This window comes from Alternaria novae-zelandiae, assembly GCF_023758075.1.
Source record: "Alternaria novae-zelandiae strain BMP 2774 chromosome Unknown scaffold_2, whole genome shotgun sequence".
NCBI lineage: Eukaryota > Fungi > Ascomycota > Dothideomycetes > Pleosporales > Pleosporaceae > Alternaria > Alternaria novae-zelandiae.
This window is the reverse complement of record NW_026056962.1, coordinates 2,091,615-2,116,705: the sequence shown is the minus strand read 5'-3', so window position 1 is coordinate 2,116,705 and position 25,091 is coordinate 2,091,615. Positions and strand designations below refer to the sequence as shown.

Genomic DNA, 25,091 nt, shown 5'->3' with positions numbered 1-25,091 from the left:
GTGTTATATGTCGTCACTCCATTGTGTTAACCCACCAGCGCTTCGACATGTCATATACACCTACTGCAGTACCTTACTGCCCGCCCTGCTCTATCGTTGGCGTTCTCACTTTCCGCAGGTCTTGGCCGATTGCTACTCGCACACACATGCATCGATCTCGTCAAATTACGCATGTGTTTCAGTAGTTCTACAGACTTGTAGAAACTTATGCAGTAGCTAGAGATATCTCGTAAGCGTGCATCGACGCCTCTGACATTTACTTTCTTATTTATAGTGAAAAGACGGCGATAATCAAGAGAGGAGCCACGCGCATGTCTATCGTAGCACTCGCGTAGCACACTGTCTTGAGTACACCCGCACACAAGGGCAAAAACATACTGCTTACCCTGCACCTCTGTAGCTGTGTTTGTGACTTACACATGGTTAAAAAAGAGTGTGCGTGTCCCAACTTCACATAGCCATGGTGAGAGCGAGGGCAAAAAAAGATTGTCGCAATTAATTGGCGGTACTGGGAACTGTAGACATGTTAGGAATGTCTCAGGACCACCAATGAGGGAATGAACGTACTCGAACCCAGGCTGGCGCGGATCTGGATCGGGACACTAGGTGTCCGCCAGCCACAACGCGACGTCATACCACTAGACCATACCACGATAGGGTTGTTAGTACGGTGATTGGGAGAGTGGCTTGGACAGCTGCTTACCCGAAGTGATTCGTTTTGATGGAGAAACGAAGAAAAATTCCATATATAACAATAGCGCATTGTGTGTATGCGACCAGCATCCAGCCCGCACCACGTCTCCCACAAGCATGTGAATCATAGTTCTGACAGCAAAATTTGGATGCGATGGCGGGGTCAAGAGGTCTGTGCCCTCCGCTAATGGTGGGGCTGGATTTCCTGGTCGCATCCGAGTTGCTCTTTCTTCACCAAATCACCTGGGCAGTCACAACAGCAACACACCTGAGTGCTCGAAATGTCCATAGGTATGTGATTTGAAGTACTCTACAGGCCCAGCTACGCGTTGAAAGAACGCGATACTCCAGCTTCAGCGTGAGTTCATCGATATCTAAGGTGGCTGGAGCTCTACATGACGAAGGCCGCTTGGAGCTAGTGCTGCATTTGGCGATTTTACCTGCATCTTCGACGAGGGTGGACACTACTAACGCTCGCACCAGAGCACTCATCACCTCGGCAGTCGCGAGGCAAGCCGCGCAAATCCTATCGCGTCGAGGATGAATACTCGTTTCTCGATGAAGACGAGGATGGCATTGCGCCCTCCGGCAAACAGACATCATCCCTCCAAAACGGCGATGATGACGACGGTGATGACTTCATGCCGGATGCCCAGGAGGAGGAGATGGAATATGAAGAAGAAGACGAAGTGGTAGAGGAGGAAGATGACTCTGCGGAAGAGCAGGCCAATTCCGACGAAAGTCCTGCACCAACTCCAAAACGCAATGCACGCGATGCACGAAATGCGCGAGTACCTCAAGCCGTGCCTACTACCCCAGACGTTATTCCGAAACGACGGTACAACGATCCCCGCTACAAGGACATGGCAGACAACATACCGTCACCAGTCATATTCAAGAAAGGAGGTGGCATCAAAGTACGGGTTGTCGATACGGACACGCAATTACGAACGCGAGGTATCCCTGATTTCGACAAGATCGGTGGTCATGAACCGCGGCTGAAAAACCTGTTTGGTCCAGATGTACACCATCTGAGACCAGTACTCGAATCGAGGGACTATTGGTTTCCACAAGAAACTTTCCCTATCCGGAGTTATAAGAAGAATAAACCTGATGATGCAGAGGTGGGTAGCTTGAGAAGGAGCTTCTTCGAAGCCGAAGGCGCGAGGGAGAAAGAGAATGAAGTCTTGAGGACGTGGTATGCCAATACCGGAAGCCATGTTTTTGCAAAAGCGCAGATAACGAATAGATTGACCGCGGACGAGGCAAGACATTACATGACAACCCCAGGATCGGATACCATGAACGTACTGGCTGGTCCGGTGAACACTCCCCAAGTCAACACGCTGGCAAAAGGCTCATACATGAGCATCGCAAAACCCTTCCCGGGCGATCAAGAGCGACGCGGTTGGCTGTTCAACCTTGGCTCTTGGGTACAAGACGCTCAATGGGCGACGAACGAGGAAACCAGCACCCAATATATTGCTGTTGCCGTCGAGCAGAGATCTACCAGCGGCGACCAGCCCAAGCCATTGGAGCAGCCAAAAGCACCTGCATTCAATCCTACCGAGCCATTTCCTGCGTCGATTCAGATATGGTCGTTCGAAGCTGACGATGAAGGCGACTTGGATGCATCGAAAGAGCCGCAACTAGAGCTAGTCATCTGCACAGACTGGGGTGCGCCAAAACATCTTAGATGGTGCCCGGTAGCTGCTACAGACGCGACTGAAGAGACGGACAACGCAAGTAACAGGCATGTAGGTATGCTTGCAGGTATTTGGTCCGATGGACGAGTGCGTGTCTTGGATATCTCCGCACCTCCCAAAGCCGACACTCACACTCCTACGTATCTTCGTGTTTCTCGTGCTGCATTCGAAGTTTCGTTTCCTCAAACAGTACCTTCGTGCTTGCACTGGCTGTCGGGACATACAATCGCGGTTGCGACTGCAGCAGGTACTGTAGGCATCTGGTCTCTCAACCGCCCAGGCACACTCAGAACACCCGACGCCGCAAATCACAACCCCAGACCCTGGTTCTATCAGCAATTGGCAGACACGTACATTCTCACAGTCTCCTCTGGATGGCCGTCTAATCCGCAATTCTTGTCCATCAGCACCGCAGACGGTTTCGCCCGCCTCTTCGACCTACGAAGCCCAAATGCCGATACCACTGCTTCGATACGAGGTCGCACGCTTTGTCTAACGCAGGCATGGCACGAGCATACGCAATCCTTCGTCATGCCTGATGAACACTATATCCTGCGACACACACCCATCCGTCGTTACTACCACAACCTCTACAGCATGCGATTAGAAAACAGCATCACACGCGTCGCGACGAGCCCGGTCCACCCCGGCGTTCTCATCGGCGGAGTTGATGGAGACATTCAAGCCAGCAACCCGATCATGCGCATCACGAACTACAAAATCATGCCATGGCAGCAGAAATGGTTTGTCCACGAGTGGCGAGGTCCGATGAATCGACTGTCAGCCAAGCCTACGACTGATGGAGATGTCACGATGACCGAAGGCGAAACAGTAGAGCAGCCCAACGAAGACACCGTACCCGGACTGCAAGCCGGAGAACCAGCTGATGGGACCAAGAAGGTGCCGCAGGAAGTACTCTCGCAACCTCTCGTCCGCATCACCGAAGGCTACAAGGCTGGTCAAACAGGCATTGCGCACAGTACATCTGCGAATGCGACTAAGAGGGGTAATCCGGAGGTGGGAAGATCGATTAGTATCTTCGAAGAGCTGACTGCGATCACGGCGCTGGCTTGGAACCCGAATCTGAAGTTTGGGACGTGGGCTGTTGCGGGTATGGCATCGGGGTTGTTGCGCGTGGAGGATATTGGTATCTAGGAGGGGGAATCGAGGATGCTCCTAGTGTTAGTAGCTCATGGCATGGCGAAGACTTACTGTGGGGTGCAAATCGACTTTGGCGAATTCGAGACAAGTGCGCGCGGAACTTGATACAAAGTATTGTGTTACGTGCTTCATGATTTCATTGGTTCGTATCATAATCTTACTACAACATCTTCTAGTTGACAGCCTTCAACTTGCACATCAAAGGGTGCTTCTCCCAAAGAATGAATGTTTTCTGGTTACTCCAATCACTGCTCTCAGGGCAGAGTTCAATATCAAAGTTGTAGTAGACCTTGGAAGCAAGGAGGCGTATCTCGTGGTATGCCATACTAAGTTTACTGTTAGCTTGCTATGGTCTGTGTACGTATGCTAGAAGAGAATAGCGAGAGAGGGCGGTTGAACTTACTTCTTGCCAACACAATCCCTAGATCCAATCGAGAAAGGCTGAACACACTGCCTCTCATCGCTCTCGAACTCGGGATCACCCATCCATCTCTGAGGCAGGAATTCCATTGGCCTCTTGAAGTTCTTGTCAGACAGGTACATGGCGTGTTGCGGGATCATAATGATGGTGCCGGGTGGTACGTATTGGCCGACAACAGTACTGCCGTCTTGCGGTGTGAGGCGAGGGAGTCCAAGAGGAACGGGTGGGTAGATACGGAACGCTTCCTTGATGCAAGCCGACAGGTATGGCAATGCAGCGAGTTGCTCCATTGTCATGTCGGCATCGCTAGCGAAAGCGCTACGGATCTCGTGATTGAGCTTTGCCATGCAGTCCGGGTTGCGCAGGAGCAGGTATGTCAGGCCCGAAACGAGTGTAGCTGTTGTTTCCGTTCCGGCGATCATAAAGAGGGAAGCATTTGCGTCCATCTCGCCTCGGGTCAGGCCTCGGCCCTCCTTTTGGCCTAGCACCAGATCCCATAGATCGACCCCTTCGGAATCGCGGCCTTTCTCAAGGCGCTTTGTCACGCGCGTTACAGAGTGGTTGAAGTGGTCCATCCGCTTCCGATTTACAGACTCGGGTACGTATCTCTTGAACGCACGCCATAGCCATGGATATGACATCATGACGGTGAAGTGAGATCCCATCTTGAGACTGGCAAAGATGATACGAACCCAGGGGTCGTATTCGGCGTTGTCGAGCATATGCAGTGGCTCTCCGAAAGTCAAGTCGCCCATGATATCGAAGGTGGTGAAGTTGTACATCCTGACCATGTCGAACTTCGCGGTTGGATTCTTTTCGATGGTGTTCTTCATGGAAGACACAAGTTTGTCGACGTACTTGACGAAGAGGGGCTCTTGTTGTTTCAAGGCTCGGTCGGAGAATGCGGGCGTGAAGATCTTGCGTTGGCGACTGTGGTCTGGGTCGGGGGCAATGATGAGGCTGAGTTCCCGATTGGGTGTTGTGCCATACCTAATCCAGGCTTTTTGAGGAACATGTCCTGCCGTACCTTTGGAACCATGGCCGTAGATCTGGGGGGTGGTTAGTCGGTGTCGAAGATTACATCTGCTTTTTCGGGCACCTAAGAAGGTAGCGGGAGGTTCCAACTCAAACCTGGAACGTCGAGGGGGCGTTCAAGTATATCTGTAGCAAAGTATGCGAAACTTACATCTTTCCAAGAATTTGGATCCGTGAAACTCAGTTCATCGTGGTTGACACGAACGACATGCCCATACTTTTGGTGTAAGTCTTGGAAGAGTTTATCTCGCGTGCCTTTCCAGATAGCAATGTTATATGGGATGCGCGTCGCAGCGTAGAGTTTCGGTCCAGGAAAGTGTCGGAGGGGATGGAAGTATATGCGGTAGATGGCTCTAGCAATGAAGCGGACAACCAGCTATACCAAGTTAGCAGCTATTTTTATAACAAGCTTCAGCAAATCGAGCAGTACTTACAAGACCGATCAGAGAACCAACGATGTGCGGTATCGAGGCCATGTTGAAGACTTTCGCGATTCCCGAAGAACCGTTTGTTGATGTTGGAGACATGACGCTTGGAATTCAGCCACCATATGATGATCTTGATGCAGGGCACGCGCAAGCTTTAAGTACAGACGAGTACAAGCACTACATTCGTCGCACTAAAAGAAACGGAGTAGGTTGACGCGTGCCATGCCGAGACGGGACACAGCCAGCTCGCCTAGTACCGTTGACGTCGGTAGCCAGTAGCCAGGCACCCATTGTCAAGTGATCGGCTGGAGGAGCCCAAATGTCGCACCTAATGAGGCATTTGACGCGAGTCGACTATCCGTAGGGAGGGTCTTTCCTACGGTTAATCAGGATCATTAAGCTTGTCCAGAACCCACTCCCTCGGAGGGTCGGCAATCAGGTCTGGCAGATGGCTGTGCGGGCTGGGCGCAGCCTGGTTGTTGTTCTTCGTACATCAGGGCGTAATATGACATGTGAAACCTGCCAAATATGTTTCAGGGTGTGGCAGGATCCGATAGGACACTTTCGTCCGTTTACTCGCTCACCGGCCGATCGCTCGGAGAATTGAGTTTATACGTTGCATACGATGCTGTGGGGAAACCGGGTGATCAGCATGGGTACTCTTCCGGACCTTCGAATCGCTCTCGCATGCGCATTCGGACAAGCTCCCTGGCAGATCTGTACACCTGGTAAATAGCTATCCCCAAACTGCAAATTTTGGATGTCACTATCGGAGCCGAGTTGCAAGCAATGTCAGTAGCAGCGACGTAGTCGTCATATCTCACCACACGACCTCGGGAATGCACAAACCCGAACGTACACAGCCAAACCTATGCGGAAAGGACCAAACGAAAATGGCCAAACGAGAACGACCAAACGAAAACGCGACGCCCAGAAGTAGTCGTCATCTGAACATGTGCAATGCTAATGCGAATGATGATGATTCGCCCATGAGCATAGTCGGTGAAATCGGCAAACAGCTGGAATGCACCGCCATCGTGTACGCAGACATGGCCCGTGCGGCTATCAGATCGTGACTTCGCGTTGAGGCGTTTCCGTCCCAAGGGCAACAAATCAACCCCACCTACCCTTGCACGTCACAATGGCAGCGACCCCAGCACGCAGAGGCGTCTCCGCCCTGCTCTCCGCTTCGTCATCAAGAACAATCGCCAATCGGATACAGCAGCGGGGCTTCACCTCGTCCCGCATCTTCGCCGCATACGCGACTGCACCCAGGCCAGCAGCGACGAGCACGACAAGCACAACCAGTACCTCCACAGCTGCCAAGCCAGCAACTACAGCGTCAACAGCGGCAAAACCCGCGACCACAGCGACCCCACAGCGGACAGTACAACCGCAGTTTGTCGCTAAAGAACCACCCATACCAACAACACGTAATGCCACCGCAGAAAGCGCAGCAACAGCGGCCCGCAAACAGCGCTCGCTTACCGACGGACTATCCGATGCCCCGCCCGAGCTGGAAGGCGTGCCAGCGATAGACTGGACACGGTCATACCACGGTCTTGGCTCTGTATCCTTCACACCCGAACAAGGAGAATTGCTACTCGCGCCCATTACACAGGATGACGTAGAGGTGAAGCCCGACGGTATTATATATCTGCCTGAAATCAAGTACAGGCGGATATTGAACAAGGCGTTTGGACCTGGAGGCTGGGGTCTCGCGCCGAGAGGCGAGAGTATTGTAACTGGGAAGTTGGTGACGAGGGAGTATGGACTTATTGTGCAGGGACGGTATGTTGCTCTTCCTACCCTTTCGCTATGTTATTGAATTTGTGCTAATCATAACTCAGACTTGTCTCCATCGCCCGTGGCGAGCAACAATACTTCGACCCCGACGGCATTCCCACTGCGACCGAAGGCTGCAAATCGAACGCCCTGATGCGATGTTGCAAAGACCTGGGTATCGCGTCTGAACTCTGGGATCCGCGCTTCATTCGGGATTTTACGAATAAGATGACGAAGGAGGTGTGGGTGGAGCACGCGAGTACGAAGAAGAAGAGGAAGATTGTGCTGAGGAAGGACGATACCGCCAAGTATCCGTACAAGGAGGTGAAGTTGTAAGTGGGCTTGAGTCATGCCGGGAATCATATAGCTAGAAGGGAATAGACCCAATCTCAGGGAAACCAGGCATAGAACCTCACGCAAGCCAACCGTGGTTGTACGCATACGTTGTAACATCACCAGGACGACTAGTCCTACTCGTACTCATGAATTGGGATACCAAATATACACAGCTTCAGTGTACCTGTGAAGCCTAGCAGAATACCATCTACCATGTTGCCCAAACGCCGTGAAATATCCCCATCATATCCCCGATTTTGTCCTCCAGGGATTCTTCTAGCGGTCGCCCAGATCGAAACCAGAGGCCCTGGATCTGTTCCTCACATCACTTGGCTCCCTACCGTAAGCCAACGGGTCATCTCGTGGGAGTTCCTGACGCTGCCAATTCCACGGCATCCAGCCACTGCTTGTCCTTCGACCGAGTGCGGGTGGTGTGAGGGGGTACGGTGGTCGGTCGGAGCCCGAGCTCAGTTCGTCGCGCTCGATCCTGTCGAATTCCGCTTCGCTCCTGTTACGGGAGAGGCTACCAGAGAGGCTTCCAGTACTCCTGTTGACTTCATGGTATCTGCTTCCGCCTGTTTGTTGTGTGCGGATGTTTTCTTGTTCGCGGTCGAATGCTTGCAGGAGGGTCTCGAGGCGCTGGCGTTGCGACGCAACGTAGTCGAGTCGGTCGTTGTTGTTGCGGATGGAGTCTGGGACGAGGTTACCGGCGCCGCGGCTCAGATCTGAGGCTTGCGCATCTCGAGTGCCTGCGCTACCGGCACCGTAAAGTGCGCTGGCTCCGCTGAGTGCTTGGTTGACGAGTCCGTATAGATCGTTGCTGCCCCTTGCCGAAGGCATCTGGAACCTGCTCATAAGGTTTTGTGCGTACGTCTGCCCTTCGGGTCTTGGTGACTGCGGCTTTCCAGGTGCGAAGCCCAGAACGTTGACCTTGACCCACTCGATGCCCATCTCGACGTATGCCATACCTGCCGATTTGGCACGGTCATGGCTTTGTGTAATAAACTCGTCGATCTCTCGCTCATGGTGGTAAAGGAAAGGCTCCATGTACTCCTGGTACAGGTAGTTTGCGCCCTGCGAACCAGGCAGGATCAAGTAAAGATGTGCGAAGAAGCGAATCCATGAGTAGAAGGGCACCCAGCTGAGGATGAAGTCGAAGGTGTTCTCTACGGCGGTGAAGGCAGAGAGGACGACGAAGTAGATCAGCCAGGGTGCGAGGAGGGCTGGATCCGAGGTGTGAAGAGCTTTGTAGGAGGCGAAGATAGGGAAGAAGACGGTGGTTGCAACGCTATCGCCGTATTAGCTAGGTTCTCTGCGAATACGTCGCAGCAAAAAGAAAATGCTGCATATCGCAGTCATGCGAGCTCCAAGAAAGCAAGCGGCGAGCTCACGATACTTCGTCAGGCCCCAAAGTTTGTTGGAGAATTGGCAGCTGCAGGCGGGGGCGGGGTAATACTTACGTCAAACCGTCGGCGACGAAGCCGAACATGATTGCAGTCGTTGGGCGTCTTCTTTGGGTGTAGGTGTTTAGGTGAGAGATGCAGGACCAGGACCTACAGGTAGCGAAAGCTCAAGCCTCACGGATACGCGGGCGGAGATGTGGAGTGGCTCAGGCTGATGATCCATCCGATGTACGTCAGTCGTCAGTCGGCGGTCAAGGGCGGCGCGCTATCCACTTTCGGTCCTTTGTGTGTGAGCTCCCGAACGTCAGCTGCTGCAAAGAGAGTCTAATCGCGGTGCTAGGGATCATGATCAGGGACATTAGACTCTCACACTGACTAGCTATACGTGGGTTCCCATTGTTGTTGGCGGTAGTTGCGGTCGCGACTTCCCCATCGAACTCACGTCGCGAACGCGTGTCGGCCCAATCATGGCAGCTACCACCACCACCACTTCAATATGTCGATTCTTTCATGCCTTCCGTCTCTTCATGTTCCCCTATACTCATCAGCGCTTTTTTGCTCCGATACCTTCCACTTCGGTGTCCTCAGCCACGTTCTGGTGCCTTGTGCAAAACGATAACTACCATTAACGGCGATAGCATCATCACGATACCGTTCCTTCCCACGCGAATGCACGGTGCAGTTACTATATACTTCCTTTTTCGAAAATTGGATAGAACAGATACACGAGGTTAGCGAAGGACCAGCCCATCTACATATCTGACAGCGCTCGGCACCCTGTTGCGCTCATCCACTATTTGACGCGCCCACGTCCGATACTCGTACCGCTTTTACAACCCTCGCCTTACAAACATCCGAAATGGCAGGCCGGGGAAACTACCAAGACGCTTCTTATGCTGCCATGGCGCCAAGATACCGCTTATCAGAGCCCTGCGCTCGATAACAGCTCCGCACCCCGCGTTTGCGGCCGTTGTCGCGGTTGACATCATCCCGTTCTTCTCCAAACCACGTAAGAAGAAGCTATCGTGAACAATAGAATGCAGCAAGGGTTACGTAAACCAGCTATCTTCTTCCATCATATCAAGCTAGATGCGTTAGTTTGCAACGATGTCCTTGGCTTGTGCTTGTAGTCCGTCGACACTCCAGTAAAACGTCTTCACTGTATCTCTAGGAGATATGGCTTCTTGGCTACGCCACGATAGAACGTTCCGCAAACCTCGAAGCGAGGAACTCAGATGCCGAACGACGTACGCCAACCTTCAAGTATCCATACCTCGCGTTAGACCCTGTCGTCTCGAGCGTTAATTCAGCGTAGGTCCTGACTAAGGCGGATTGCCTCATCGCGGATTGGAGTTCAACTTCCGAGGTCTCAAGGCTGTGCTGAAGATATAAGAATGCGGTATGCCCTTAGTTCACAAGTAGCAGAAACATACTCGAAGTGCCAATACTCATACTAAACGCCAAGATGGTCGTCATCAAAGCTCTGGCAGCTCTGGCATCCCTGGGGTTGACCATAGCAGCACCGCAAGCTTCAGTGTCACCGTCGGCTGTGAACTCTCCCAGTCCATCCGCATCAAGTTCAGCGACTCTTACTACTGAGGAGACGGAAGATCTGTACAGTCTTCATGAAGAGCTAGTCAACATCCCCTCTATCTCTGGGGATGAAGTCGAATGCGCGGAGTTTATATCAAAATATCTCTCAGATCTGGGGTACTACGTCGAAGAAATCCCTGCTGGAGACACTGGCACTTTCAACGTCTTCGCTTATCCCCAAGAGCTCAAAGATGAGGGAGTTTGGCCGGAGGTTCTGATCACTAGTCATATCGACACTGTAAGTATAATCGACCCGAGACATGCTCCAACAACAAATTCTGACACAGAATTAGGTGCCTCCATTCTACCCATTCGAGCGCAAGGAAGAGAATGGCACAGTCTACCACTTCGGTCGTGGCTCGGTCGACGCAAAGGGCCCCGTGGCAACCATGATCATCGCCTCCCACAAGCTCTTCCAATCCAGAACCAATACGCCTAGTCTAGGCATGCTATTCGTTGTCGCAGAAGAGACTGGTGGCGCCGGAATGAGAGCCTTTGCCGAGTACGCATCCAACACCACCTTCCGCGCAGGTATCTTCGGCGAACCAACGGAAGGCAAGCTAGCTAGCGGACACAAAGGATATCTGGGTGTGAGCTTGGATATCACAGGCCGTTCGTCTCACTCCGCATATCCCTGGCTCGGTGTGAGCGCCATCAATTATCTCGCCGAAGCCATTGTTGGACTGAACATGCTTGAACCGGCTCTACCGAGAAGTGAGCTACTAGGCGCAACAACTCTCAACGCTGGACTTGTTGCAGGTGGAGTCGCTAGCAATGTCGTTCCCGACCATGCTAACGCAAGCATCGCCGTTAGAATAGCTCGCAGCGAAGACGACGCAGTCGATCTTGTGCAAGACATGATCGCTGGAATGCTCTCGCCGTTCGAGACGCGCGCAAAGGGGGAAAACGCTAGTTTCGAGGTCGTCTTCTCGAATGCTAGGTATCCAGCTGTCATCCTCGACACTGATGTTGAGGGCCTGGAAGTCGCGCCTGTGTTCTTTGGAACGGATATTCCCAGCTTGCCGCAAGTGGATAAGAAGTATCTGTTTGGTACAGGCACAATTGAGGTTGCGCATACGCCTGATGAGATGTTGAGTCAAGATGAACTTGTGCAGGCGGCGGAGGCGTACGGCATGATCCTCGACAGTCTGTTTTCTGAGTAGGAAAGGTCGAGCTCTAGTACGATAAACGAGTCTTAATGCTATGTGGCATCATGCAATGCAACCGTAATTCCCTATACCACAAATCGATGGATGTCCACTGAGTCTTCTGACCCTGAATTGCTTTACAATAAGATGCTCGTGTGATAGACTATTTCGCCGTCGTTTGCGTAGCAACGTGGAACTGAGAACATCGTCGAGCTTGCTCAAGAAGATTGTCATAGGCGCAACATGGAGGAAACTGCTTGCTCTAGCCATGTGCCCACCAGAAGCAAGCGCGGATATTTGTATATGAAGTCGCAACGGAGGCTCTCCTAGTACATCAGCTCACATCCTCCACTCCGTGTCTTCCACATTGTCAGTTTCGAGATCATGTCAGGGGCGCACCACCACCGCTCTTTCCTCCGATGTCTTTCCGCTCTTTCGCCGCTCCTCCTCCGCCGCGAATTGATGCCGTCATCGCGCTTTCTCAAGTGAAGGCTGTTTGCAGCGCTCTTTTACCGCGCCTTCAGACCTTTCATTGTGGCACTTTTGCTAAGTGAGAGACGGGAAGAATGGCGCCATAATGCACCTGACGCCTGAAGCAAACGGTCTTGGGCTCCTTTCTTCGGATCTGGGGTGTCCATATAAACCACTGATCTGCTTCCTCCCTGACTCTTTTCTTGATCAACAGTCCTTCGATATAGACAGTACACTTCTGCTATTTATACCTCTTTCAGACCTCAACCACATCTCGCATACCATACCTTCGAGTCGACTACTATATACAACTCTCACACCCTCAACACAACTCAGATACCACACTTTCAAGCCGACATGTCCAATCCACCTCAGTACGGACCTACCGCCCTCCCCCAAGGTGCAAACGACGGTGGCGACGGCTCCTCCCTCGACAAGGCAACCTGGGTAGCTGGCAGCGACAAGAACGCCAGGAGCTTCATTATACTCCAAGGCAAGGACTATGTACGCTGCAACATGGGAGATGCTCTCCAGTTCTACGACTCGGGCTACCGCGTATTCGACCCGCCTACTGGTCGCCGAGTCAAGTTCCAGTACACGCAACCTGGTCGTCCCAAGTTCGGCGCGTTTGAGCACCAGTATTGGGAAATCCAGATGGAGGAGCATGCTTCGCTGGTGAGGGGCGATCGCTTGCCTGGAGAGGATCTGGGTGAAGGTTAGTGAAATATATGTTGACGAGAGAGAATTTGGACACTGACACATCACAGATGCCGAAGAGGAATATGAGACCGCGGGCGATGCTGTATTCGATCGCGTCGAGCAGCCACCTTCGACTCCTTCGAGAAGTAAGTAGCAACCTCGTCACATCTCTCTTCATACCAGGCTAATTCTTCCAAGGTACACGGGGCAGCCCTGCTATGTCACCTCCTTCTGGCGGTCGCGGTCGCGGCAGTCCTTCAACTCCACGAGGCCCCAGCTCTGGCGGTCAACCAGGATCTGGTCGTGGCTCAGCTGGTCGCGGCTCCAACACTCCTCGAGGTCGCGGCTCAGCTGGCTCCAGACGAGGTCAAGGATCTCCACAGTCACCGACGTCACCCTCCTTCGGCAAGGGCAAGGGTCCAGCTGGCTCTCCTAGCGGCGGCTCTCCCGGTTCTGGAGCGGCTTGAGATGGAGGAGGGGCCTACACTTTCCTACGTATTTGCTTTCTGGAGTCTTGGTTTGTGAAAGGAGTCTTGCATTCGGGATCGATTTAGCAAGGCGCTTGGGATGATAATGCGAATACCCCTAGACATTTTGAGATAGATCTTGAAAGTATACAATTGGTTTTCAATCTGGAGTCGAACCTAAAACGATGATGTTGGTGAGAAGAATGTGTACTCACGCTGCGTCCAACTCCGTGATAGATTGTCGAAGTTCTCCACGCGTCATCTTCGTGATTAATTCGTGACCTAGAAAGGACCTGAGAGTCTCCAGGCATACGTAGGACATGTACTGCGATGATCTGAAAAGCAAGTTGCCGAATACGTGTCTGCGCTAATCAGTACCTGAGGGTCTACAGACGTCCTCATGCAGGGTACCGCGTCAATCTGGAAAGCACGATGAGGTATACACCTTACTCAGATCTGACAGAATTATTGACAAAAAGGAAGCCTGCGGTCACTCGATGTGCTGTACGTATGCCGCGGATCAGTCGCGATGAAGGTGTCGAAAGGAGGCTGGGGGAATGAGGTCGGAATTGGCCGAGCAGCGTTCCGACGAAGGCGCAGGGCGTGTCTTGGAACCCGAGAACGCGTAAAACACGCCCAACAAATCATCGCTTATCTGATGCTGCATCTGACATATCCGTCAAGCTTCTGTAAGCCTGTCAAAATGGTGAAACCACGCAGATCGATCTCGGTCGGGATACACCTGCCAGCTCCCTCGTGCAGCGCGCCTGCCACGCGAGCAATGACGTGCGACGATCTCCGACGAGCGCGTGCGTGACCATCGCCAGGTCGCTGAACTTCGCAGTCTACATACATCATCACCTTCCGGCCATCGCGACGTTCGCTGGGCTCCATATTTATTTCGTACGGAGCGATCAGCCACAACTACTCATGTCCTATGACGCGCCTGTGGCTGTTGTCCATTGGTCGTACCGGTCTCCGCTGGATCCGCTAAATGCTGCTCACGCCTCGCACCTACTCCCTCGCTCACATCGCCGACACGGGCCGCAAACGCCCTGAACCCTCGTACTTTGTGTGTGTCAAGTCGCGGAAGGAACGCGAAGCCGAGGAAAAGCGCGCGCTGAAGATGTTGCTGCTGCATCAAAAGGGGAGCGTCAAGGTGGGAGAGGTTGTGAGGTGAGTTCTCAGGGTCTGCCGGCGGGATGGCATGGACGCTGTACGCACTGTCTATACGAGATGGGCAGTGCGCGACAACGTTTAGGGAGATTGTAGGACGGGTTACTAAGTCACCATGCAGATACACGCTCACTTACACCCCCTCCGAAGACCGCATATTACCGCCTCCTTCCTCCCTCCACGTTCGCATACGAAACTCTTCCGCCATACCACTACGCGCCGCATACCTCCACGGGCCATACACGATTCACGTATCCGCCTACCCTTCAACATTCAACCCGAACAAAAAGTCCGACGCAACATACGGCGAGCCTGACTTTGAGCCTAATGTCAAGGCTGGTGGATACTGGAACACCAAGTTGACTGTTCCGGAACAGTACAGAAGCGATATTAGGGAGGATGACGGCACCCCGAAGAGCCTCACATGGATCATCGAGATCGCGTCGCAAATCATCTTCTCCAATTCCGCGTCTGTAAACTACGAGTTGTTGGTGGCACGCGACGAACGATCGCTGGACCTAGGCTTCACTGCTGTCACTGGCAATAGCCATGGAACGCCAGGAAAGGTGCAAGACCACCAACAGGGCAGCCAGAAACACGTTTCGCACCATCCGGCACAGCCTAAGGGGGTGTATTCAAAGGCAGTCAAGCTGGTCGTTGATGACACTACAAGCTTATGGAATACTCCGGAGCTACCAGAGTGGAAAGAGGAGGACGAGGTCTCATCAAGAAAGTCGAAAGATCACAGTAGTCCGACGGAGAGCCGGCAGAAGAAGAAGAACATACACCTTGTGATAGTAACGCATGGTCTACACAGCAATCTCGGCGCGGACATGTTATATCTGAAAGAGAGTATTGATGCGACGGCAAAGCAAGCGCGGGAAGATCGAAGACGGCGGCGAAGAGAGGAAAGAGGAGCCAAGAAGACCGGATCGGATCAAGATGCGTCAACAGCACCACTGTCAGGCGGCCAAGAGGACATACCAGATGATGAGGAGGATGACGATGAAGAAGATGTGATTGTTCGAGGTTTCGACGGCAACGTGATACGTACAGAACGTGGCATCCAGTATCTCGGGAAGCGGCTCGCTAAGTACGTGTTGAACCTGACCTACCCTGATCAACCATACCTGCCGATCAAGAAGTCCATGGGGCAGAAGTTGTCCAATACATTTTCGCCAACGAAAGACAAGCCAGACGAAGGCATACCGTCCCATCACGGTAGCAGTGTGATGCACACATCCCCCGGGCATGACAAGCGCGCATACAAATTCACAAGCATCAGCTTCATCGGCCACTCTCTCGGAGGACTGGTACAGACGTACGCAATCGCATACATCCACAAACACTCTCCCAACTTCTTCGACACAATCAAGCCCATCAACTTTATCGCTATGGCGTCTCCATTCTTAGGACTGAGCAACGAGAACCCCACATATGTGAAATTTGCTCTGGACTTTGGCCTAGTGGGTAGGACAGGCCAGGATCTCGGCCTTACTTGGAGAGCACCGACATTGGCAAAGAGCGGCTGGACGGCTATGGGTAACGTGTTTGGTAATCAGACGCATGATCAGCATCAGGAAGATCCTGGCGCAAAGCCTCTGCTGCGCATCCTGCCTACAGGCCCAGCGCACCAAGTCCTGCGAAGATTCCGAAACCGTACTTTGTACTCCAATGTTGTCAATGATGGTATAGTACCATTGCGCACGAGTTGCCTTCTGTTCTTGGATTGGAGAGGCTTGGGTCGGGTTGAGAAGGCTCGTAGAGAAAACGGTCTCATCGGCACGGTAGCGGTTTGGGGCTACGGCCAGATCACTGGGCAAAACTCTTCGCCCAATCCCTCTAGAATTGGATTCTCGGACGATGAGGGTTCTGGGGTCGAATCGCCGACCTATAATGGCAACGATACTACCGTGCCTCTGCCAGGCGCCGACGTCACAAATCAGGAAGACGAAGTACAAGTATCCACTGCAGAGCCAACAGCCCATCAGGCCATCGAAGGAGGGAAGAAGAGTCCAGAAGCCAAGGAGCCGAACGACCAGTACTTTCAGCCGCAAAACACTTTGATGCAGTGGTGGAGCTACATCAGACCGACTGGAAAGCACACTTCGCGCGACAAGAAGATGTTTAGTCGTAGTCAGACTATTGGGAAAGACGAAGAAGACGAGCTTTCTCCGGCTGAAGCAGATCACGCGACATCGTCACATAGCGCACAACCAAGGAAGCGACCCCAAGCAACCCGTGGAGACTCAATTGTCGATAACCCCAAAAGTCACCTAGCACCACCCAAAACGACCATCTTCGAGTCTGCTGGTGACTTGATCAACCCTCCTGTTCCTCCCCAATCCTGGATCACAGACCCATCCACACGAGCACGCACTATCTTCCACGACAGAATCTACCATCCTGAAGACATTCCTCCACCACCCACGAAAACGAAGCCAGTCCGCAACTTTTCTGGTGACAGTACTGCTTCCAAAGCATCGACAACAAGTGTCGACGAGAGTGTGATGCGCGTGGAAGAGAAGATCGCTCGCGCTTATCATAAGGACCTTTCTTGGCGTAAGGTTCTCGTCAGCCTTGAGCCCGACGCTCATAACAACATGATAGTACGTCGCATGTTTGCTAATGCTTATGGTTGGCCTGTCGTCAAGCACCTTTGCGATACGCACTTCGCAGACACTTACTCTGCAAACACGCGGGATGAAGAGGAGCCCGCCCTTGATCGTGCACAAGCCGTGAACAAGCCCATTAACGAAGACGGCGAACACGTCAAGGGACAGGAGCGACTGCAGCCACCTATCGAGCGCACTGACAGCGAGATGAGGGAAGTCGCGGACGAACTAGCCCCGCTCAAGCCGCCCAGTCTAAGGATACCCAAGAGATCGAATACGACCGACTCGACCCGTAGTGTGGGCTCGGGCGATTGGGACAGTATTTACTTTGGGGAGACTAGTGACGAGGAGGATGAAGTGGATGACCGCAACGCTGTCCAGAAGTTCTTCCAGCCTAACATGCCCAGAAGCCCGCGAAGTCCTTCCGGAGGTCCACCCAAAACACCGGATGGCAAAGGCACGAGCGATGCAGATATCTCTGACTTCCTCCATGGATCCAGCACACTTGAGGTTCACCGAGGTCTTGGCGCAAGTCCCAGCAGCAAGTCATCGAAGTCAGCTACATTGACCCGCGAACCGGATTCCATGGAGTCGACTGGCGAACCACCCAAAGCTCCTGAGGAAGCAAGACCAGTAACACCTGCTGGTAGGATCAGCGGAGTTGGGTTGAGGAGTTCTATCGATATCCCTGCGTCGCCAGAGGCTGGACGAGCAAGAAGTGGGAGCACGGTCACTGAGCAGGTCGCGAGGCTTAGCAGCCCCAAGAGCGACAAACATACAACGGGCTCGTAGCATAGAGTTCGTCGGTGGTTCAGACAAGCGATGGCAGGCCTTAGACGCAGGAGTTGGAAGTTGCGACGTCGAGACAACATCCGCGTTTCCAGCGTGTAGCACGGGTTCAGAGATTTTCCCTCGTCTATTCTTCGACTTCTTGTGAAGGTCAATCAAGCGTTTTCGGTCTCGGGTGCAGTGGGTGTTACGTGACGTTGGGTTTGAGATCAGTGCACAGAGACGGATGCTACACGAGCGAAGTCATGGACCGTAGCACAATCGCGTACACAAAGATACCCCCAGATCTTATTACATGGTTTGTAGGAGCAAAGGTCTTCTTTTTCTCGTAGCGTCGTTTAACTCTATTTACTCTATGATTCTCTTCTTCGGAGTCGTTCTTTCCCGTCGCAACATGCTCCTTCCCAAATCTGTGTCTTTTCAAGAGGCGTCACCGTACGTAGTAAACATATCGGAAGCGACTGATTCTCTCATTTCCTCCTTCACTCGCTGGTCTCGAGCTTCTCCTCGCCTACGTCATCTTTATGCCGCGCCTTCCCCATTCACTGCCGCTATTGTGCGGCAACACGCTCCGCTTGTTGGTGGACAGAGCTCCAAGCTCGGTTTGTTGTGGTCGAGTCACCACTTGAGTGGATCACCACATTCCACAACTGCAACCCGATTGCGATTTCCCAATGCACCGATAGCTGTTGCGCTCCTGCTTTGGTCCGGGTCGCTGGTTTCGTTCTGGTTTGATTGCCTCGTCGCACTCGAATCGCGCACCTGCACCACCGCCAATCGGCACTACCTTACAGTACACGAAAATATATCTCTTTTGGGATAATGGTCGTACCTGATTCCGCCAACCCCGCGTGGAGCATGCGCCCTGCCGCCGTGATGGTTGGCGGCCAGAGACGCCGCAACACGCGCCGTTCCAACGCACCGCGCTTCAACACTACGCCCAATCTCGGTCTTGACTCACTCGCCGGGAGGGAGAATGCGAGTGGTGTCACCGCAGCACAGCATACGGATCAAGTTGAACATTCTCATGTTTCACCTCCTTCTGCGCCCTCGAATCCTATGGTCAACTCCTACGTACACAGCAGTGGCCCTCCAGGCGACCGTCATCGTCCTCTCCCAGTGCGCCCATCCGATGGCTTTTCGAATATGCCGGCCGCCCATTCGCCTACACCCACAACAGGAAGCGCACCAACAGCAGCCACGGAGGGCAAGAAAAGGCATGGCAAATTCGGCCGCAAGGCAAGGGACCAAGACCGCCCGAGCAGCTCCCATGAGCCTACTCCCCAGCTGTCGCCTCTACCGCCGTTGACGCCTATCAAGGCTGCACAGTTGCTGGGCGTGGACACTGGACCTAGCCCTGGTAGACCCCGGAGTACCTCTGTGGGCCGTCCAGCCCAGAACGATGGCGGCTACGATAGCCTACCGATACGCCCGGTATCGACAAGGCGAGGCTCTATGTCGGCAATAACCACTCAGAAGAGCGCGTCGGACAGACAGACGAGATTCACGGAAGAGGGCCTTGACATGGAGCCATCAAAGCCCAAGGGCTTCTGGGGCAACACTAACCGGAAAGCTCAGCGAATGTTAGGCTTACTCCCATCTGCACCATCTAATGCTAGCCGTGAAGCCGACATGGGGCGCGTCGCAGCTGTTTCTCTAGCGTGGCGTCCAGAAGAACATACTGATACATACCGTAGTAGCGACGCCGAACGCCATGGCCAGTTCCGTTCGCTCCCATCAGTTCCGGCCGTTGTTCCCGAAGCTCCGAGAAGGCGTATGCGCAAGAAGCTTCCTAAGGAGCTCGAGAGGATGGCGCCCATTACGGAGACGTCACACGATGAGCTGCGCACGTCCTACAAAACCAGCGAACATGATCCTGAGCTGAACGATATCTCTGAGTACGCAAAAGCCCCTCCCAAGGCACAGCTTGCTTGGTCGCGTAATGAGTCGTTGCTCACAACAGATACCAGGTACGAGTTGGAAGAGGACGACCTCTCATTCACAGACGAAGTCATTGACGAGGCGGCTCGAGACGAACAAGAAGACTTCGCGGCCCATCCTGGTAACGAGGTTGACGTCAAAAATGGCGCAATTCTGGAATCTACGGTGTTCCGCCTCCGCGGCCCACTGCAAACGGTTGAAGACCGTTTGCTTGAGGAGGCAGAGACGCGACTAGCACTTAGCAAGGCTGTGCTAGACCAAAACGACGATGATAGACTCACTCTCGACGACACATACGCTACCTTGAAGGTGTCTAACGAGGCCATGAAAGCGGATTTCGCAGCCGCACAGCGTTGTCACGCCGCTCCAGGAGAGTGCGAGCTCTGCGGTGGTGCGGATAGCCAGGTCGACAGCGACGACGAGGATGACTTGGACGAAGAGCCCACCTTACATGACGCCACGACCGTACCCTTCATGCGGGTCACACCCGGTATGGTCAAGCTTGTCGATATTCCACCTAGGAGGAAGAAACCAGCTGTACCTCTGGCACCGCCTGCACCACCCACACGACTCGCACCGGTTGCCCCACCTAACCCACTGCCCCTGCTAGCCCTATCTAGTCAGCTCAAGGCCCCCTTCAAACCTACCTACTACTTTCAACATGACGAAAAGATCAGTCCATTTAACGAGCGCAGTGAGCATGTGGAGGTGCGTAAGTATCTCTCAACTACTACAGATGCAACTAACAGAGTCCAGCCTACCGTAATGCATGGCCCTCTTTCCGCTAGCGAGTTCAACCGCCTCGACAAGGACAAGAAAGTGAAGCTGCCGCGCGACGAGTCACGTCTTCTTGTCCAGGACTGGATGTCTGACTACGACCACACCAAACAACGCCCTCTTTCCGAACGTCTCGACCTCGATGTACTTGCCGACCAGCAAATTCCTCCTGCCCCATTTCCCAAAGAAGATCACGCTACACCTCCTCTATTGCCCAGGTCGTCATCCAAAGAGCACTACTGTCTCAAGAACGGCCACATCTTCCACCCCATCAACCTCAAGACTGTACCCGATGAGGTTGCCATCAACAGCCTGGAAGTCCGACCGTACCTGCATACCGCTTTTGGCTACAAACAGCATGTCTCCGTCCCTGTTTTCTGCCACCGTTGCGACGAAGATGTCAAAGAAGAGCTTTGGGAGTGCGACATTGATGTTTGCCGTATGGGAGTCTGCAAGCAGTGTGCAGAGGATATGGAGCATGAGTGGCAGGAACGTGTTGCTGATGCTTGGACTCGTTGAGGGTCGTACATCCATGGTGTTTGCGAAAAGTCACGACGTGTATATTGGAAGATTGGATCAGGGGCGGAAGTAATGATATCATGGGGTGTGTAAAGTAATGAGCAGACGAGGAGCCGAGGAACTGAGCAAAGGACGTAAATACCCGACGATCACCGTAGATAAGGTATGATGGAGTGATGACTCTATGATCGATACGCCAACTTTTCCTTGCCTAAAAATCATAGTTGGCCTAAGCCGTTCGCTTTTGTACGCTTTGGACGCCGAATCCGCCCACCAAACTTTTCGTGTCGTCCAAGAAGACATCCATCAGCAAAAAGGGAACACCCCCTTAGACACGAGCCGCCTTCGTCTCATTCACAACCTTCATCTCATCGTTGTTCTCCTCCTTGATAAGAACCACATGCTCGTCCGACCTCCAACCACCCCCATCTTTCCCTTTCTCCTTTCCCTTGATAACTTCTCGCCTATCACCCATAACCCCCACTGCGACCGGTGCAGGTGAAGAACTAGCAAAATACGACCCCACAGCCCCCAACTGCCCCGGACCCGCCTGCAGCCCATGGATGAACTCATTCCTCAAATCTTCGTGCTCGTTGAACAGCCTGTCCCACGCGTCTTTCAAACCCGTCGAGAAGTGGCCTTGACCATGTGACACGGATAGCGAGCGTAAGATAATAGCGTTGGGGTTCTGCTGCGGGCCCGGCTGCGACCAGTAGGTCGTCAGGGTGTGGAGGAGGAGGTTGCGGAGGGGCGAGGGTGTTAGGACTGTTGATGTGGGAGAAGATGAGGGTGTGGTTTGCTGCCATACGTGGTCGATGAGCGTGGGTGTGAGGGCGAAGTGACGGCCTATACCGGAGTATATGTGTTGGATGGTATGGTTCATGAAGGAGAGGGCGCCGAGGCGTTGGGCGAGGAGCCAGGCGTGGATCGAGGGGGGGATGGGTTGCGGAGAGGTTATGTTGTATGGGATGGGAGGGGGTGGCATGGTTGTTCGGGTTGGGGGTTGAGCGGGGGTGAGCGGGTAGTTGGGCTGGAAGTGAGACGGCATCTGAGTGGGTGGTTGACGAGGTGCCAGTGTTGTCGCTGGAATGGAAGCAGCGGTGTTTGCGCTGGCTGTCCTCGGGTAAACATGGGCATTGTTTGGCAGAGTCCTCGCGTCCACGTTGGATGGATATGAGTCCTTGTAGATGAACTTGAGGAAAAGACCGAAGATGGCGGGATCCACATCTGGCAACCTGATGATGTTCTCTTCATTCTTTGCGTTCTCTTTCGTGTCTTCCTCTGTGGCAAGCTCTCCATCTTCTTCCTTGATCACCACAACGTCATCATTGGAAGTGGAGTGTTTGCGCTTTTTGCTAGCCGTATGGTCCTTCAACACCGTGGCATTGATACGAGCGATTTGGTCGCGGAAGAAGATGGAATGGACGCAGAGTAGAGCGACAGGAAGGGTGTAGGTTCGAGATGATGGGTGTTGACCAACGATGACCGTGATGGAGCTGCCCTGAATCCTTTTTCTGGCATTAGAGAAGTCGCTTCAGACTGCGACATCACCTGCTTACATATCGAGGAACATGTCGGAGTAAGTAACCTTCTGTGGGGCCGCCATTGGTGGAGGTTGCGCAGGCTGTAGAGTTGCTGGGTGCTGCGTGGTAACGCCCATTTCTGATTATGTAGTTGCGTTTGAGTGAAATATGCCAAAAGAATCGACTTTTGGGGTAAACCTAAGTTGATAGAGGATGGAAGAAGCCCCTACCGCAATAGACAGTTTGTATGACTTGTAAGAGGCTAGCCAACGAGCGTGGCGACAAAACGTGGCTGTGGGCAGTGAGAGACAACCTCACCTGGTGTCAGGTAAGACTGGGCTGTTGTTACGATATCGCGGCATGGGTGTGTTATAGAATTGGTACCCCAATTAGGCGTTGGTGCTGTTGTCTTTGGCGCCTCATGAGTCCATGGAGATGACCCTCGAGCTTTCTCTGCATATGGTTCGAAGTTCCCACATGACTTTACGACAACATGCACATCGTAGCTACAATCAACCGCATCGTGAACGCGTTGTGGGGTATATTATGTCGTTATTTCATTCGTTATATAGTAAGCGGTTGCCTTTACGGTACACTACCTGGGTATCAACACTGACTGCGACAATCGCCCTGGCAGCCCGAGTTATTTCGGCTCTTGCTGCCCTCCGAGTACAACGTAGCATCATCCATGATGTCATCCAACTCCACATCAGCTTTCCCTGTCATGCGGAAGCTGGCCTTGGCCGGGCATGCCACGACCGAAGAGTGTTTGTCGCTATTAGCCATCGAGCCACTCTCCTCCATCTTTGTGAATCCGCCACGGTTGCTCGAGCTGTACGTCCTCCTGTTGTCCGTCCACCTTTCCACATCATGGCAACGTGTAGCGCCATCGCCGAAGAGGTTCTTGTGTTGTAGAAGATTGACAAGGCGGTTGAGGACAGAGAACTCAATCTTGAGCTTGATGCTGTAGATTGCCGTCTTGTATGTGGTTTGGATTTCGTAGTGGCCGGAGAATTGGACTGCGATAAGCGTAATGTCGAAGGCCAGGACTGCGACATTGACGATGATCAAGTGGATGAAAAGCTTTCGTAGAGATCCACGTCGTCGACCACAATCTCCACGAAGCATCTTTACTGTTCGGAAGATGTAGATAACCGATATGGCCATCTCTGCAGGCGTATAAAGTCAGTGTCTGTCTCACACGCGGCTCGGATGGAAACACTTACCCTGGACTGAAATAGCAACAATCTGGACCTTATCGTAGATCTCGAATCCCGGGAGAAACTTGAGGGAATCTTTGGAGTTCGCACCCATGGCGAAGGTAAATAGAGGAACACCGAGAGCGATCGTGGTGAAGATGATCATGTAGAGCACCCATCTGATCTTCCTGGCGTCCGCGACAACAAGATGAAGGCGAGAGTACAGTACAAGAGACTGTCCTGGGCACATCGTGACCCAGCCTACGCCGATGATGGCGCTCGAAAGCAAGTCAAGCTTCGTGACCTGGAAGAACTTGAGGATGAACCCAATAGCGTGAGGGGCAATTCCTCCTGCGGCGATGAGCATACTCCAGAAGTACAACCCGCGGCGTTGTTTGAAGACGGCGAAGATAAGGAAGAGGATCTCAACCATGTTGTACATTCCAATGGCGAGGAATGCAGACATGGTCATAAGGATAGGAATGCTGGCCTGTACGCCGCCAGTGACGCCGGACTCTGAGTCTTTGTCCGACATGGTGAAGGTATTCAGGTGTCTTTCCGTCGACTTCGAAAGTAATGAGACGAATGAGGGTGAGGTAGAGAGCGCATTCGTTGAGATGGCGAACTGAACTGGAGAATCCGATATCCACGTGGAATCCTGGGGTATTTCAATCAAAGAGAGTGTTGGTGGCCTTGCTGATCGACGCAGCTGCTGCAAGATGCTGATCAGCAAACATGTTGCAACTATAATTCAGTGTGGTTGCAGTGGTGGCAGACGGTTCATCATGAGAGGAACGCAGACAGCAGAAGGCGTTGCGGACACTACCCCAGAGACTGACTCGTTGCATGGGTGCCTGACGGGTTCGTGGCGCTTTTGGTACACTTGGCCATGTCATGAACCATACAGCTGAAGACGGGGTCAGAACGGGGGCGCGGATTTGAGAGCCCCAATGCTAGTTCCTGGTGATCGTTGATTGGGCTCGGGCACCTAGTGGCGCATTGCATGATCGTGGATTTCCACAACGGGGCGCGGGTACTGCTTCCCCATCATCGATAACATCGGATCAGCATGTTTAAGCGAAAAAGCAACCAGTCGGAACTCAAACCCCTCGTGCGTTTAAACTTACGTTGCTGCCCAGTTGGGTTGCACCTGTACCTGAGTGGTTTCTTCGCTTTCGCGTCAAATCGGCGACTCAACCGAAGCGA

The 25,091-nt window shown here is 53.0% G+C and overlaps 10 protein-coding genes across 10 annotated transcripts; 6 read left to right on the top strand and 4 right to left on the bottom strand.

Annotated features, from left to right (window-relative positions):
- Window positions 1–847: 847 nt before the first annotated feature.
- On the top strand, window positions 848–3,554 carry J4E88_001743 (uncharacterized protein; the record flags this gene model as incomplete). Its single annotated transcript, XM_049395412.1, has 3 exons — window positions 848–855; window positions 1,045–1,051; window positions 1,197–3,554. The coding sequence occupies 3 exons, from the start codon at window positions 848–850 to the stop codon at window positions 3,552–3,554; spliced, it is 2,373 nt and encodes a 790-aa protein (XP_049259276.1).
- Window positions 3,555–3,732: 178 nt separating this feature from the next.
- On the bottom strand, window positions 3,733–5,492 carry J4E88_001742 (uncharacterized protein; the record flags this gene model as incomplete). Its single annotated transcript, XM_049395411.1, has 4 exons — window positions 3,733–3,886; window positions 3,964–5,030; window positions 5,168–5,392; window positions 5,451–5,492. 4 exons carry the CDS (start codon window positions 5,490–5,492, stop codon window positions 3,733–3,735), a joined length of 1,488 nt encoding a protein of 495 aa, XP_049259275.1.
- A 1,093-nt stretch (window positions 5,493–6,585) lies between these two features.
- Window positions 6,586–7,565, top strand: J4E88_001741 (uncharacterized protein; the record flags this gene model as incomplete). The annotated part of the gene is made up of 2 exons (XM_049395410.1): window positions 6,586–7,235; window positions 7,295–7,565. The coding sequence occupies 2 exons, from the start codon at window positions 6,586–6,588 to the stop codon at window positions 7,563–7,565; spliced, it is 921 nt and encodes a 306-aa protein (XP_049259274.1).
- A 276-nt stretch (window positions 7,566–7,841) lies between these two features.
- Window positions 7,842–9,054, bottom strand: J4E88_001740 (uncharacterized protein; the record flags this gene model as incomplete). The annotated part of the gene is made up of 2 exons (XM_049395409.1): window positions 7,842–8,853; window positions 9,026–9,054. 2 exons carry the CDS (start codon window positions 9,052–9,054, stop codon window positions 7,842–7,844), a joined length of 1,041 nt encoding a protein of 346 aa, XP_049259273.1.
- Window positions 9,055–10,433: 1,379 nt separating this feature from the next.
- Window positions 10,434–11,724, top strand: J4E88_001739 (uncharacterized protein; the record flags this gene model as incomplete). The annotated part of the gene is made up of 2 exons (XM_049395408.1): window positions 10,434–10,799; window positions 10,855–11,724. The coding sequence occupies 2 exons, from the start codon at window positions 10,434–10,436 to the stop codon at window positions 11,722–11,724; spliced, it is 1,236 nt and encodes a 411-aa protein (XP_049259272.1).
- Window positions 11,725–12,537: 813 nt separating this feature from the next.
- Window positions 12,538–13,346, top strand: J4E88_001738 (uncharacterized protein; the record flags this gene model as incomplete). Its single annotated transcript, XM_049395407.1, has 3 exons — window positions 12,538–12,895; window positions 12,948–13,025; window positions 13,078–13,346. 3 exons carry the CDS (start codon window positions 12,538–12,540, stop codon window positions 13,344–13,346), a joined length of 705 nt encoding a protein of 234 aa, XP_049259271.1.
- A 994-nt stretch (window positions 13,347–14,340) lies between these two features.
- J4E88_001737 (uncharacterized protein) lies at window positions 14,341–17,929 on the top strand (the record flags this gene model as incomplete). Its single annotated transcript, XM_049395406.1, has 2 exons — window positions 14,341–14,522; window positions 14,644–17,929. The coding sequence occupies 2 exons, from the start codon at window positions 14,341–14,343 to the stop codon at window positions 17,927–17,929; spliced, it is 3,468 nt and encodes a 1,155-aa protein (XP_049259270.1).
- An 873-nt stretch (window positions 17,930–18,802) lies between these two features.
- J4E88_001736 (uncharacterized protein) lies at window positions 18,803–21,163 on the top strand (the record flags this gene model as incomplete). The annotated part of the gene is made up of 2 exons (XM_049395405.1): window positions 18,803–20,575; window positions 20,624–21,163. The coding sequence occupies 2 exons, from the start codon at window positions 18,803–18,805 to the stop codon at window positions 21,161–21,163; spliced, it is 2,313 nt and encodes a 770-aa protein (XP_049259269.1).
- A 328-nt stretch (window positions 21,164–21,491) lies between these two features.
- Window positions 21,492–22,769, bottom strand: J4E88_001735 (uncharacterized protein; the record flags this gene model as incomplete). The annotated part of the gene is made up of 2 exons (XM_049395404.1): window positions 21,492–22,671; window positions 22,723–22,769. 2 exons carry the CDS (start codon window positions 22,767–22,769, stop codon window positions 21,492–21,494), a joined length of 1,227 nt encoding a protein of 408 aa, XP_049259268.1.
- A 523-nt stretch (window positions 22,770–23,292) lies between these two features.
- Window positions 23,293–24,420, bottom strand: J4E88_001734 (uncharacterized protein; the record flags this gene model as incomplete). Its single annotated transcript, XM_049395403.1, has 2 exons — window positions 23,293–23,855; window positions 23,913–24,420. The coding sequence occupies 2 exons, from the start codon at window positions 24,418–24,420 to the stop codon at window positions 23,293–23,295; spliced, it is 1,071 nt and encodes a 356-aa protein (XP_049259267.1).
- Between the last annotated feature and the right edge of the window lie 671 nt (window positions 24,421–25,091).